This window comes from Anas acuta, chromosome 2 (assembly GCF_963932015.1).
Source record: "Anas acuta chromosome 2, bAnaAcu1.1, whole genome shotgun sequence".
In the NCBI taxonomy this organism is placed as follows: domain Eukaryota; kingdom Metazoa; phylum Chordata; class Aves; order Anseriformes; family Anatidae; genus Anas; species Anas acuta.
Window position 1 is genome coordinate 61,979,226 of NC_088980.1, and position 15,646 is coordinate 61,994,871.

General features: G+C 38.6%; 1 protein-coding gene across 4 annotated transcripts in view; it reads left to right on the top strand.

Annotated features, from left to right (window-relative positions):
* Positions 1 to 6,813: 6,813 nt before the first annotated feature.
* The window catches only part of BMPER (BMP binding endothelial regulator), a 167,097-nt gene continuing 158,264 nt past the window's right edge, over positions 6,814 to 15,646 (top strand). The window contains exons 1-3 of one of the 4 annotated variants that reach the window (XM_068670405.1): positions 6,814 to 7,011; positions 14,222 to 14,437; positions 15,079 to 15,207. In XM_068670405.1, the coding sequence (XP_068526506.1) occupies positions 15,163 to 15,207 (45 nt within the window). In that variant the 5' untranslated portion in view covers positions 6,814 to 7,011; positions 14,222 to 14,437; positions 15,079 to 15,162. Of the gene's footprint in view, positions 7,012 to 14,221; positions 14,438 to 15,078; positions 15,208 to 15,646 lie in introns of those variants that run through there. The other 3 variants (XM_068670407.1, XM_068670404.1, XM_068670402.1) reach the window with 3 other exon arrangements.

Consider the following 15,646-nt stretch of genomic DNA (forward strand, 5'->3'; position numbering starts at 1 on the left):
GGATTGCAAATACAGAAAATATAGTGCACCCCAGCATAATTTCTCGGGGATGCAATTGGATGAACTACATGTATCTGCACATCCCAATTTCATCTTGGTTTCACCAACTTCTGTTCTAGCCGTAGTAAAGGTCCCTCCAACTCACATTTGTGCTCTTTTGGCAGAGTTGTTGACAGTTTCTGTGGTCTGTGCCAGACTTGATCTGTAGATAAAAAGGAGACATTTTTCAGGATCTCTTAAGCCAACAACTTTCATCAGCTCCATGTTTACTTTCAAACTTTGTATCCACCCCCAAAAACTAAACTAGTTTGCACCAATTGTGCATCTGCTTCTTAGCCCTTTGATCCTGCTCTGGTTCAGTAAACTTGATATAATCATGTTTCATGGAGCCCTTTTCAACGTTAAATGGAGCCAAGTGGCCAGGGAACTGGGTATGGCTTCTGATACCTCTAGGTCTGAAGTGAGCAGGGGTTGCTGATAAAAATGACTCTGTCCCCCAGGAGACCTCAGATATCTGTAAACTGTGGTGCACAAAATCTTGCCTCTTTCCCAGGAAGGAAAAATCCTACCCCCTGCTTGTTATGGAGGGATTCTGCTGGCTGAGTTTTCTTCACTCTGATCCCTCCCCCATGGTTTTTGTCAGAAGGGCAGTAACCAACCCATTGTAAATGTATCCTGCTGTGTTGCGAAAATTACACAATAAAATAATCTCCTGTAGTTTCTGTACACACCTCAATGACCAAGGAAAATCCATGGAGAATTAATCAATTACTGTAGCTATTAGGCTTAAACTTTAACTATAGATCTCAAATCTTCTTTTGTTCTCTTGTCAGTGGCTACTAGGTAATCTAGAAAAATCCACTGCTACTTTTTTTTTTTTTTTTTTTTTTTTTTTTTTTTTTTCCCATGCCATAGAAGTGCCATTATGTTGTAGAATCCTGGACCAAAGAATCCTAAGCTATATGTGTATAATATTAGCTGGAGAACACACTACTGTGACTTTTGTGAAATATATTACTCTGTCATAATTATTATTATTGAATGTGATCCCAACACTTAGAGTTGCCTGGCTTCATTGAGAGCTTAGGGTAAACAAATAGGCACTCAGGTCAATTATTTGATATGCTTTTAATCATTTTTTACCATTTTAATATGTAAGGCCCAGAAACACTCTTATTTGTCTTTTCTGCTCCATGCTTTGTAAAAGGAGGTCTCATGAGACTCCTTCCACAGAAAAGGAAAAACATGGTGGTAATACAGAAAAAAAAAGCTAGAACTGTCTATAATAGTAATGTGACCTCTTTGTATATTGTACTAAATTGTGATATTTGATAGTATCATCAGGATTTAAAAGAGCAATACAGTTGCTTTGAGTAAAAATTACTTGTTTTCCCCACATGCCAAATAGTCCAGCTAATTCAGAGGAAGGAAACCGTTGAAATGTAGTCATTTACACAGCAGGCTAAGAGAAAATATTGTAAAGTAATTCATAGCAGATCTCAAATGTATTTTGAATTTTTAAGAAAGTTCTTTTTGGCTGGAAAAAAAAAATAAGTCCAGTTGCAGTTTTGGAGTTAGAGAATTGACCAACTGAAAAGTGTCAGGAAGCATTGCTAGGTGAGGAGGACAAAATGTTGGGTTCTCATTGACAACATTTCTGAGGCCAAGAAAGAAATTGCTGAGTAGCCAAATGATTCTGAACAGGATTTTAGCATATGCCTGATCAGATGTTCTGTTAATTATAAGACTACAATGTTTTCAAGTGAGGTGGAGTCATTAATATAAATGTCATATCTAGAAACCTAGTGATTTATTCTGCAAAAAGATTACTCATATAAGAACTGTATCTTTCTGAGCTTAAATATGCAGTCTGCTAGAATAAATAATTTTTTTGAGGAGAATTTATATTTTTAGTTGGCTCACAGATAAAAAATTTTAAACAATCATTTTATAAAAATCGATTTTGGATACTTATATCTAAAGTGAATTTTGTAACATTTTGAAAAACATACTGAGGGTCATGGCAGCTTTTTTATTGTACTTGTGCTGTAGCATTTTGAAATGCATTTTCTAAAGTAAGTCATAACATAAAATATATGCATTTTATTTCTGTTAAACAGTTTTGTTTTTTTTTTTTGTATTATTGTATTATTTTCTGATTGTTATTGTCCAAGGGCTTTTTTTTTTTTTTTTTTTTTTTTGTGCTGTAGAAAAACAGATTAAAACAGTTACTACTCTGATGACAAAAATCTGGAGATTTGGTCTCTGAGGATCTTTTGGGCTTTGAACACAATGTTGAGTTCAAACCAGGGCTTTTCTTTCCAGCTTCAGATTGATTCTTCTGTCCAACTATTATTAAACTATGACACAGAAAAACAGCATTTCTTTATTTTCCAGGGGTTGAATTTTGCTTTATAATGTCTTCTTTTCTCTTCTTCAGCATTTATTATGCACAGAGTTTTAGAGATAAGTTTCAATATTCTTCTGTTGCTTATAAATAGTAATTTACTGCCGTAAAACAAAATTTGCTGAGCAGAGATTTTATTTCTATGTCAAGTGCTTTCAGCATAAAAACTACAAGTTATATATTATATTGAATACGCATTTTTCTTTCTTATCAGAATATCCTGTTTATAAATACTCTTTTCAAAATACTGACAGTACTGCAAAATATATGACATACTTCTGAAAGCAAGCTTCTGTATTACTTCCTTGAAATTAACACTTAGTTTTCCATAGCTTTCTAGTCACCCTTTGACATCATGCTGCTTAGTTCATGCACTGCATAGGATTCCTCCAGTATTTATGTATCTTCATATGCTCTTTGCAGCTGACTTGGTTCTTCCTCCACAACTCAAAGGATGTTTAAGTTTAGATACTCGAATGTTTAAGTTCACATACCTTCTCATTTGTATGTAAGCCATAATCCTCTTGAGGTGCGTGAATGCCCTCAGGTCCTGATGAAACAAGCAGGAGGTCAAGGCATGTGGTGTTCTACAGGGCTGGGCTTAAAATTAACAAAAGTGACCCAAATTAGAAGTGCTATTGAATGCATTGTTTCTATGAGAATTTACTCTATTACCTCAGTGGACTAAATTCAATACAAGGATTATATTCATATAAAGATTAGAAAATATTGTTTGGTTTAGAGCCTGAAACTCTTCTCTACTTGTTCAATTCTTACAGTGGTCAATAGTATCAGGAATGATTATTTCTGTCCTCCTTTGCAAGATGACTAGCTTTTTTCTGCACAGAAGCTGCTAGTTTTGGGGGCATATACAGGAGATCAGCAGATCACAGCAGAGACACTTTGCAGTTTTATTAGCATTAAATGTATAGCAAGTGATTTGATTAATTTGAGGATGAAAGCCTAAGACAGTTAATTGTTTTGTTCATGTATTTTCTGATAACATGTCCTGGTTGCCATAACTTCATATTTGCTGTAGCAAGGAGTACAAAGAAAATGCAACATGTAAGCAGTTTTAAATAAATATATTTGTTATTTTAAATTACTGTGGTATTTTCCAAGAATTTCATGTTGTTAAAAGCAGGAAAGGGAGTAAAACTATTTATTCTTAGGTACTCATTGTAGGTTGATACTTCATTCACATGAACTGTCACCTGCTTAGATTTACTATGTGTGTATGGGGCATGCATGTTTGCAGATTAATCTGCTGTGTTGAAGATTTCATTATTCATCCTCATTCTTAAATTGAAATCATTGAGCAAATTATGTTTTTAATAACAGAAAAAAAAACACATTACAAAACTAACCAGGAGCCCTGAAATAGATCCACACCCTCAGGCTACAGGATGTAATTGATGTTAACTCTAGTGGGAGTGTTTTCCACTTGATATAGCATGAGCATATTGCATTATTCACTTGTTTGCTACTTTACCACTTCAACACTATACTCATCATAAAAAATATTTCATTTTGGAAATTATTTTTGGCAAAAGCAGTTAAGACTCCAGAGGAAAATGATAACAATGTTTGATAAGGTATTTTGATTCATCTTTATGAGCAGAATAGAGACTTGGAGTGCTTTGTAAGTGGGAATGATCTTTGCACATCACAGCTCACCCTCCACCACAGCTCCAGCTGGGTGCAGACTGACAGCACATTCAGCTGCAGAAACAAGATAAAAGCTCTGTTCTGATTATGTAAGCTGTTGCCTGATCAGTAATCTTGAAGGAAGGTCAGTCGTCCTGAGTCATTACCGTAAACTGATTAGATGCTCAGATCTACCTTTATATTTTACTGAGTATTTTGCCATAGACTTGAATGGGAGAACATCCATACTCCTCTACTGGAGGCCACATGACTCTATAAATGACATATAAGCACAATTTACTTTTAGCTAGATGATATAATAAATTATGAAGATTGCTCAGAAAGGTATTATTCCCCAAATACAATATCTGTGAGGGTTAGCTAGTCAGTATTTATTAAACATCTTCTGCATTCCACCCTAGAAGTGATTGCTTCTCTGTAGACCATGATGCATGATGTTAAATAGGCCCTTTCAAACTGAATAGAATCTCAAAGTACTTTATGCAGGTTACTTCAGCCACTTCTGAGATGAAGTCACTCTCAGGATGATGTATAGCAGCTTTTCGACAACACAAGCAGCACTGTTAAATAGTTTAGGAAATCGAGCATGCCCCTCTTCCGCTCCCTGGCCAAGAGAGTATGGGAGGGAAGTATTTCCAGGACGTGTTCTGTTAGGAAGAATGCACTTAGTTAATTTGGCATCTAATCAACAGAAATTTTGGCCCTCTATCTGTTAAAAAGTTGCCTTGTTTTTTCTAAACTGGTGTTATTGTTACTATTTCCTCAATTTCATGTACTATTCAAAAATTGGCACCTCTGGTCTCCTCTTATTATACTGAGACATTTTATCATTGTTAATGAATGTAGCATAGGTGCCATTCTTAAAAACTTCAGGAAACAACACCAAGGTTTTTGATCCAAGGACAGATTGGATCTCATAAATCTCATAAGACTGTATCCCAAAGCCTACAATGTGTTTGGGGGAATAAGATTTTTACTATGTTGATTTTATTACTTTATTCATTTTAAAGGATAGAGAAATTCTGCAGAACTTCTGACGTGTCAGAGAATATATGAAGAAATTGGTCTTTCACAGGTAATATTTCAATTCATTATGAAGCAAGCATTCAATAATTAATAGTTACTTCAAGTGCCCACAATATATTATAATCATGGTTGGATTCAATTACAGGAGACATAAAAGAGATAATTGTACTTTTTCTTCCCCTGATGGCATGATGAAGTGGAGGCAGTTGGGATCAATAAATATTGGACAGTCAAGTTGTAATATATGTATGTTACATATTTATATATATATAAAATGAACTGCCTTTTCCAGCTGCCTGACCGTAGTGTCTTCCCTCTGTGTGAGCAATGATTGTAATTAAGAACCGGTGAGAATACAACTTGGATAACATGGTGTGATTTCATCTGATCCAGTAGAAACAAAAAGAGTTTGTCTTGGCAGCATACAGCGTTAGCTAAGTATCTCATGGTGGCATGACATGTATCTTTCATCACAAAACTCAACAGTTGCTTTGTAGACTTCAGGGTTTAAGTCCCAAGATCAGCTGCATCCAGAGAGGTACCTGAGGTCTGTTACTTGCATTGGGAATGTTTTGCTTATTGCTCCAGGCAACTGTATTCCCACTGTAAGGATTTGCTCCTTATGGCAGTGATTGGAGAGCCTGGGAGGACAGAAGAACCACCAAGGAGCTTCAGAGTGCACCTAGCTCCTGCATACCCAGGAGGATCACGTCCTAAAGCTTCAATGCCAGCTGCCACAGATAAATGTATCCTCCCTAAGTGAAGAGGAGAGGGATACTGGCTCATAGAGCTGTCCCCAAGGATTAGTACATTGAAGCACTTGGCGGTCAAGCAGCAGGAAATGGATGCAGTGCTACCAACCAGCTTGGTATCGGTAAGAGAAGACTGAAAATGAAGGTGTTTGTGTGCCAAACAACCAAAGAAAAACATGGGCAAAAAAGGACTGACCTTTCAGATCAACTAATGATTTATCATTGCTGTACTGGTTGCACCTATTTAGTCCCACACCACTGTAAATCAAGAGTCATAGGAAAACAAGTCCTAGCAGAGGTGGATTCTAATTTCTTACTGCAGGATTGGAGAAGGTCAAGCGTAATCTTCCATGAAATTACTACAGGTAAGGTTAGCAAAAACAAGGTGGAAGAAAGAAGTTGTGGATGGTACACAGTATATTAAGAACTGATTTTATTTTTCTATTTCTCTCTCTCTCTCTTTTTTTTTTTTTTTTTTTAAACCAGATCATTCCACATTCAGTATTCATTAGCTCGTCTCATGGGGAGAGGAGTCCTTCTCATCATCCACATTTTTGTAGATAGCAGTCACTTTTGCAATTGTGTAATTTATTTCTTTATCTTCTTGCTTCTTTTTCTCTTCTTTTTATACCCAGTTCCACTGACCATAAATTGATGATTTCTCCCAGCACTAGCAGCCACTTTGTACATGTGTTTTAAAATCCTTAAAGAAAGAAGGACAACTTGGAGCAAAATGAGTGTTTTGGTTAAACCTTTGAAATACAATGTACCTGTTCTTCTCTGGGATGAATACCATTCCTTTCAGCATCAGAAAAATAATGAATGGAAAACCAAATGTGCTCTAAAGAAGTTTAAGCTTTTTTATTATTATTATTATTTTTTTTTTTTTTAAGGGCTACTGCCCAAGTATGTCATCCAATGGAGGAAAGTTGGTAGCTGCATTGTTTGTAAGACAGCTACCCAGACGGTGATGTGATACCTTTTATTGGGCTAACCAAAGCTAAAATTAGAACTGAGCAAATAAATCCCAATGAGTAACAGAGTTGGTACATTTTAACTTTCCTTGCTTCTCATTAGATGAACTTTTCCAAACCTGGCCACTGATTTTTGGCTTCCAGTTTTACAGCATGTTGAGAGAGGACCTGATTGCTAAGCCTGGTGAGTTTCTTACCTTCAACATATCAGTGTAGTACCTGATCACACAATATCTAGTAGGCACAAAATATAGTCTGGTCCTACTGGTTCAGGATTTTCACACTGACCAGAAAAACAATTCCCACAAATGCTCATCCACCGCTCTGTCATTGCAGATATTCAGCATACAAATCTGGACCCCAAACATCTAGTTGAGCTAGGCTTTAGGTCTCAAACCAGTGGGCATGTCCATCTCTCTGTGGCTAAGAGAGGAAGTGAATTCTGGCATTTGTCTATACATGTATGTTTATTTAGGTTGCTATAGTACAGCTTTGTGATAACATTTATGAAAAACTGCACACGCTGAGACTTTTTGTATAGGAGATTGTTACCAAATTACTTCCGTGTTGACTTCTGATTGAAACTCCTTCTTCTATTTCTCTCTGGTCATTGTCCTCACCACTGTAAATTTTTAGGTGTTCCCAGTCACAAAAGTTAAAGACCTTCTCCATATTCCTTCTCCATATCTCATTTACCCTTTCAGTAGCTACATCTTCTTCAAAGCCAGACACGTGCTACCGCAGGTGAAGGTGAAAAGATCAGACTGCCTGTAAGCAGTGAAGTTGTGTAACTCTTACTGATTCACCTCCCAAGGGGTGTGGCAGAGCAGTTTCCAAAGCGGTGAACTTACTCACCAGAGCAGCCAGAGGACATTTTTGTTAAGAAAAAGATAGCCAGGGGGTATAAGTGAAAGGAGCACCCTTCCCCTTCTTAGTTTCTTATGTCTACTTCATAGTTACCTGGGGCTAGTCTGTTAGTCATGGAGCTGCTGCGGTGGGCAGATCATGGGTTTGTTTCTCAGCGAGGGTACAGCAAACCTGGGGCTAGTGTGCCCAGGCAGTCCTGGAGCAAAGTGCTGGCCCTTTCCCCTCTCCCATCACATGCACAGGCTCCTCTGTGCTCCTGAATAGGGCCAAGCAGAAGCAAGGAATGCTTCGTTTTACTTCCAAAGGGTAAAGCTATCGCAGCAAGCAGCTTCAGCAGTGGCCGCATCCTGCAGTCTGGCCGTGCCAGAATCCCTCAAGACTCTCTGCGAGTTCCCCCGGCTCTGTGCCTCTGCCTGGCTCATGTCAGAGGTATCGTCTGGCCCTCTTTATGTAATTTTCCACCCTTTGTAAACTGTAGCACCAGGCAGTGCTTTGAACACACTCGTAAACTGGTGTAAGAGTTTTTAGTTGCAGAGGATTGCCTCTCCCTACAGGCTCCCATGTCGCTCTTCATCCTCACCGTGTGCCCACGGGGATGGCTTTGTGTTGACGTGCCGCACGTTGTCTCTGTTAAGTTTGGCTCCGTCCCTGTCCCTCCCTTGCAAAGGCCCACATTATCAAAGCCAAGTGATAATTTTGATTGCCCTCATTTTTTTAGTTACCCCAATTAAGCTCAAGGCCTGAGGCTCAGTCTGGGAATCCAGAAAGTGAGACTCCAGATTTTGAGAATTTGGTTGTGGGTGAATAGAGCTATTGTTTGGCTGCTCCCATGCAATTGGAGCAACCTTTGCAATCTGACTGGATTCTGTTAGCTGTGAAAAAAAATACTTTGCACTACACCTCTTTTAGGAGAAAATAAAATATAGCTTTCAGAACCATCTTTTCTTGCTTGCTTCTTCTAGTTGGTATCATGTAAATTAAATCTGTCTTTTCTTAATCCTTTTCTGTATTTGGGCCAGCAGCTGAAAGCCTGCAAAAATATGTGCATTTTATCCTCTGTGCATTCTGTAGGAACAGCTTTACAAACCACAGAGACTATTTTAAAATAAATGGCCATTTTTTGAAATCCTATAATTACAAAGACGAGAGTTGATTGTTGTTCTCTGAATGTTTCATAGCAGCAAAATTCCTGCATTTTGGGAATTTCACTGTCTATTTATCCAGATGGAATGGATCCAAAAGCAAAGCATGGAACTGTTGCTAGCACTAACTAGTCACTGAATGTTATTTTCTGTAATAGATGGCTTGTATTGTCATTTTGCGGAATGCTCAAAAGTCAATTAATCATCATTAGGGCAGTGGGGAAGATTTTTTTTTTTAATAGAGATGTACAGGAATGATCTTTAAGTGCAATTACTTTCATTACTTCTGGCACAACAGAGCTGAAAGCAGCTCCATCGTGAGGTGGTGAAGCCCTCAGTTCTGTGATTTATTATTTGATGTTTTTCTTTTGGAATATGAAAGTTTAGAAAGATAAACAGGTGCCTCAGAGCAAGTCTAAGAAAGTAATTGTGAAAGTGAATAAACACCATCCTGGATGATCTGGTACATAAAGGTTTGGGTCTCCATCCTGCAGGTGCTTCACACCGTGTGTGCCACCCCCCACATCCAAATCATGCTGGAAGGCAGCAAAGGCACGTAGCTGGGTCTCATGCCACCATGGCAGCCGCTCACCTTTTTCTCTGAAGGATTCTGGCTTTACTTTTGGGTTTCTATCTTTCTAGTTTCCATGATGCCACCGCTTCCTAAGCACAGCCTAGGAGAACGTAGACACTGACAGCTGCTTAGCTGAGTTGGTGGATTGGTGTAGGTCCAGTGCCAATTTGATCATGACAGCTAACTAAATGGGTTGCAGCTGGGTGGGCTGCCCTTGGCTTGCCCTGTGACTGCAGTCACATCCCTGGGCCTGGAGGTGCAGAGGTTTCCGTGCACAGAGCTCAGTGCTGCATTGCTCCTGGAGGGTCAGGGACCTGAAGCCCACCTCCCAGCCACAGGGACGCATCCCCGTTGGAGCAGAGCCTGTTCCTTGGGTGACCCAGCACTCAGTGAAGCTGAACATGTGGCCACCCTGATGCTATGGCCACACCTCTCTTGTGTGGAGTTATCCTGGTTTGCTTAAGGAACCTGCTTCCACAAATGCTTGCAGAAGTGCCTTTCTGCCCACTGTGTGATTATTCTTATTGAACTCATCTGGGCTAATCCAATGTGTGAACATTTCCCGGGGAAGGCTCTAAATTACATGATCTACTAGCAGGGAGAGCAGTTTCCAAAGTATTTCCAGAATGGTAATATCCTTTCTGTTTAATAATAGCTATTTTATTTATTACCTAGCTTCCATACTTATACAAACTAGGCTACAGCCATGCAGACTGACTTCAAATTAATTGAAATGTAAAAATATGAATGCCAGTTAGAGTTTTAAGTAACTTGAAAAAAGTTAGTTCTGTGTTCTTCAAACTAGTTTAGTTAAAACTGAAAGCAAAACAAGCCCCCAAAGCCACAAGTTCTGTTCTGAAAATAGTTCATCACCAACCAGCCTCTAACCAGAAATCATTTTGTGTCAGAATACCTGCCAGCCTTTACCTTGAGACTTCAGTCTGCATTTAAAGATAGCTGAAATTAATGGTGTACACCATGTAAATATAAATTTAAAATTCCATGAAGCCTTTAAACTGTTGATTAACTGTTTTCTTTGGTCACAAGTAATTCAGACGATTTGTTTAATCTGCTAATTCAGACTCTTGTTTAATCTGCTAATATATACGAGACATGTGACTAATACTTTACCAAAGTAAATATTTTTCCCTCTCTCTGTTCACCTTGTGCTTCTCAACAACCTATTTAATGATATGCTGCTGTCAGAGAAGTAGAGGCTTTGGCTGAAAACCCCTGCAGATCTGTGTAATGACACCAAAAGCCCACCTCTGGCACACTTAATGATCCTCTCCTCTCCTCCTGACAGAGCCACAGACAGCTGAGAAGCAGGCAGATGAATTGCACTCCCTCCTGGAAGTACATTTTTCTCTGGCTCAAGTGGCTGTCTGTTTTCTTTTTGGTGAAGACTAATCTCCAACAGTAATCTGACCCATGTGAATCAGTAGTAAAATTAGATGGGTTTTTAATTAATTTCTTCTTGTTGCTGCTAGTGTGTTTGTTCATTTCTACATTTTCTTTTTATTATTTGTTTGTGTACTCTTTTATTCCTAGAGAGTAGACAAGAGGCTACTTTTGGTCTCAAGCACATGCAGAATATCCAGGGTTGAATTATCCAATTAGATTGGTGAGCAGTTCAGCATGACTGTAAAATTTTGTAACATTGCTTCTTTAATAATGGCTCTATAACTTATTATGAAACTCCATAACTAGCAGAATTTGCAACAGACTGGTGCAGTATTACCCTGATTTGTTCACATATACTGATGAAAAAGGCTGCTTGAGATTGTCAGTTTATTGCTCTATAAGTGCGGTACAATTAGTAGGACAGATCATGTATTTTGGTAAATGCATGTACTTAAATCAGAAACCAAGAAGAAAAAAAAAGGAGAATTTCTTACTAGCAGCTGTGACGTTGCACAGCCAGTTTTCTTAAAAGAAAAGAAAAAGTAATTCTTAAATTGCTTAAGCATTGAATCTGGAAAATAACTATGATGAAGGGTTCTTTGTAATGCTCTTTTGTTTTGCTTCCAGATGGAATAAGGTATGTTGTACTAGTTGCAGGGACAGTAAAAGCGAATGCCCTGTGCATCCAACACCAGATGGATGTACATTCTGAGAACAACCCAAGAGAGCGTTTCGCTCGTGTAGGAGCAAGATATTAGCACATATGGATTAGATCGCTGTAAACAGATCTGTGGTTCAGGTTAGTTGTGGAAGCTGCTCCATCTCGTCCCTGCTCTGCGGCTGCACGCTGCGGAGATCTGCTCTCCCAACACTGCCATCTGCCAGCAATCCCCCCACACAACAGCTTGCCTTTTGCCTGCCGTTGTCGACAAGCTATAACCTTTTTATTATAGATGACTTAAAATTAATGGCTCTTAGTCTTCTCTCACTCATATGAGTGTGAATCAGGACACCCACGTGAACAAGAGGAGGCTCTGACTTGACATCTTACGTTCACTCCTCAAGTGTCACCTCCGAGTTTTTAAGCCTTTATTTGTCATTTAGAAAAGCCCAGGGAGAAATTCTGCCACAAAACAAGAACAGCAGCAGGAAGAGCTGAGCAACATGAAAGCTCCCTTGGGAGGGTTTTGTTGGGAGAAGTGATGAACTTACAGGATACATGCAGTTGGAAACCTGGCTTTTGGCAAAAATATGAACCTTTGCCTTTCTGTGTTTGGTAGAGGCCTCTGTTTTTGAACTGTATTCTGGCTGGAGTGAAAAACCTCATGTAAGAATAAGCAAGCCTTTTTTTATGTGTTGGGGGGTGGGACCAAGGGTTTTGGAGCATGCAGGGTGGCTGTTTGTAGTGTACGGAAGCTCCATCTTCATCTGCAGTCACCACTCTGCCATTGTACGTGTTTCATGAGTGCTCATTTCTTGCAGTCATGAGCTAGGAAAGTAGCTGGGCAAAACACAGGTTTTAATTTCTCTCACATTCAAAGCAAAAGAATACCACATGCATGTCACTCTATGTGATTTCATTAGCTCTTATCCTTTATCGGGCACAGCAGATGTTCAAGGGTAACCTAACAGGAAAACACATAACTCACACAAAATATTTTTTTATTATCTCTGGAAGACAAACTGTATTTACATCAGTGAAGTAACAAAAAGGCATGAAAGCATGTGCCAATTTATTCTGTTTGCTTGGCCTATAGCCTTCTGCTGGGTCTTCCATAGTTAAGACTATATCACCATTTCTGTCATCATGTACTTTTTGGGTTTGTTTTTAGCATACGTGATAAAAGACTACAATGACCTATTTTCTCCATAATTAGAGTGATATTTTCTTCTCTGTGTAGCAATCAAGGATTTTTTTTTCTTTAAGTTTTGTTGTTGTTGTTTATGGTTTGATGTACTGGTGGCATTTATGTCCAGTTTAATTTGTGCTCTGTTCATTCGGTTTGCATTCCTACAAGTGCAGATGATGAGGATGATTTTGAAGACTTTTGTAATTAGAAACTCCTTTTTGTAAGGCTAACTTTTTCAGTTCTTAGAAAACATAAGTTAAACAATAGAAGTATGCAAGTTTGACCATGCCAGGACATTCTATGTTAATAAACTTTTAAAATGTTACTCATTATCTTTATCTTGCCACAAATAAATTAAATGCTTTGCATGTTCCAGGAGTTTATGGAAAACTGTCAAAATGATGGGTTGTTTGATAAAATTTATAAACATTTATTCAAGTAAGTCTCACTGTAACTTTTAGATACTTTCTTGTAGTTTTCTTTTATTTAAGGACTTTGGCCATATGTCATTTTTAATCCGGTCACAGTTTTAAAATCTCTTAATGTGGTCTCCAGCCCTCATTTACATCCATTTTGGTTTCTGGTTATTTTGCAGTAAGGGGGCTTGTCAGGAACACCTCTTTAGTATACTTAGGCCAGTCTCAAGTTTTATTATCTCGTGGAGGAGAAGTGGCTATGCAAGAAATAATGTTTGTTCACACCGGTAGATACTCAACTTTAAAAATGATTAAGCACAGAAATGAATGACCAATAACATGAGCATTTGAAAGGCAGTAGTGAAGACAACTGGATGGTGAACAGTAGAGTAACTCCCCTCCATTCTCCCACATGAAAGGGTAACATCCACATTGTGATTCTTTGAGTTACTACCAAGATTCCCAGTTGCTGTGTAATAAAATACTTCCCCAAATTAAAGGTCTCTCAGCAAGAATTGGTAGGGTTGAACCTTATCACTTCCACAGCTCCATTTACTTTTAGTGTAAGTTATTGGATCGAGAATACTTATGTTTAGTAAGAGTATAGTAACAACAGAAAGGGGTAAACTCAATGTGATGTGCAAACCACCTTCATTGTGTATGCATTGCCTTACAAACACAGATATTCAGTGTAGACTTCAATATAGCATTTTTCAGAGGTGAAAAATGCTATATTTTGAGAAGTCTCATAGATACTAAGAAATTGCATCAAAATAATGCATAACAACATAAAAATAATAAAAAGGGACATTACCTGTACCAAAATATACACATTCCTATGTAGCATGTTTATTGCATACTTTCTTGCATGGGAAAGGACCCTTAGGACCACCTAAGCTCAAGACATAGAACAGTGAATTTCCTGAGCAAAAGGAAATATTTGTGCATTCTAATGATTCAGTGCATCCCCTCAGTTCTGGAAGAGTTCTCTAGTTAATAAATAATGGGTCTTCTAGCTATTTTGATTTGCCAGTAAAACAGATGATCATGAAGAAAGACATGAATGAGATTGCTATCTTCTTCACTGTTATTAACTGTAGATTTATTTATTTATTTATTTATTTTTCTTTCTTCATTTTAGGTGGGTGCTAAGTTGAACTTTTATTATCATCAGCTAATGGCTAACATTATTAACCATGGAAAGTGTCACTGGAGAAAGAGCCAAATGACATGAACTAGATATTTGTGGACATCAAACACTCCATCAAGCTGAATGAAGCCAGGTTGGCCAGTAAACAAAGGAATGAACATACCCCCTCAATAAGAAGTGATACTATGTGATGCTTACGCAAAGGAGGTAAGATTTTCAATGACACAATTTTATTTTATGCTAGCAGTTATAACAGAAGTCTCTGTGCATATCCAATAGCAGGACACAGCTTTCAGTGTGACCCCCTGGTTTTGCTAAACGTTACCACAGCTCTGAATATACACACATATATATATATTTAAATAAGTACTCATTCAAATAGGGATGCAAAAGGAAATAAAAAACAAACCCTTGAAACTTTTCTTAATGCAGCATTATGACCAGAAAGGATTCAGACCTCTGGTAAGACAGACTTTTCAGAAAGGTTAAGGGAGAGGTAAAGAGCTGAGACAAAGCCTGTACCTGTAGCCCTGAATGGGTGACACTAAGGTGGGAGGATTGCAAGGCCATGTTTCCCTTCCCTGCTGGGCTTCACCTTATTAGAGATTTCAACTAGAGAGTGATTTTTCCCAGAGGTGTGTCACCATTCTCAACACCAGGGAGAACCAGAGGTTGTTCCTAACTGTGAGCATTTCCCCTCTCCCCTAGTGAGAGGGGGAGATGGGGAACCAAGGCTCCAAGAGATTCAGAGGCAGCATGAGTCCTCAGCAGGCTCTTCTGCTGGACACCCAACAGCATGTGAAGTGTCGTATAGACATGGTATGTCACAGCTTAGGCTGCCATTTCAGCAGGTGTTCCAAGAAATGAAGAAAAGGGCAAATTCCTCCCCCAGATACTGATGCAAGCCCAAAGAATGGCAGTGAGCTCACCCCATGGAGCACTCACCATACTTTCATCTCACAGACGTTGTTTCAGAGGTAAGTTTTAGGCTGAATCAGTGCATTGGAGATGCTGTAGCAGATCTGTGTGCATTGCTTTGTAACTGCCCTGCCTTTGGTATGGTTTCATTACACGCTCTTGTTAACTGGTGAGTTATAGCATGATTTGAGTGTGCAGTTCAGTTGCTGTCACCTCTTGTCTTCATTTGCTAAAAGAGATTAAACTTACTGTGTTTGCAGAGTATTTTAGCAAGTTCCCTGCTGTTATTTGGAAGCCTGAATTGTTATTTGATGCCCTCATGATTTATATGTTTCTCACACCGGGTGACATTAATATTTAATGAATTTGAGACCATCACAAAGAGAAGACTCAATGCACACAATGATATAAGTACTTTCCTGTGGTAGTTGTCACTTCAGAAATTATTAGGGTAGCAATGGCTGTTGCTCTAGGAGGTCTGTGGGTGCACTGGAATTA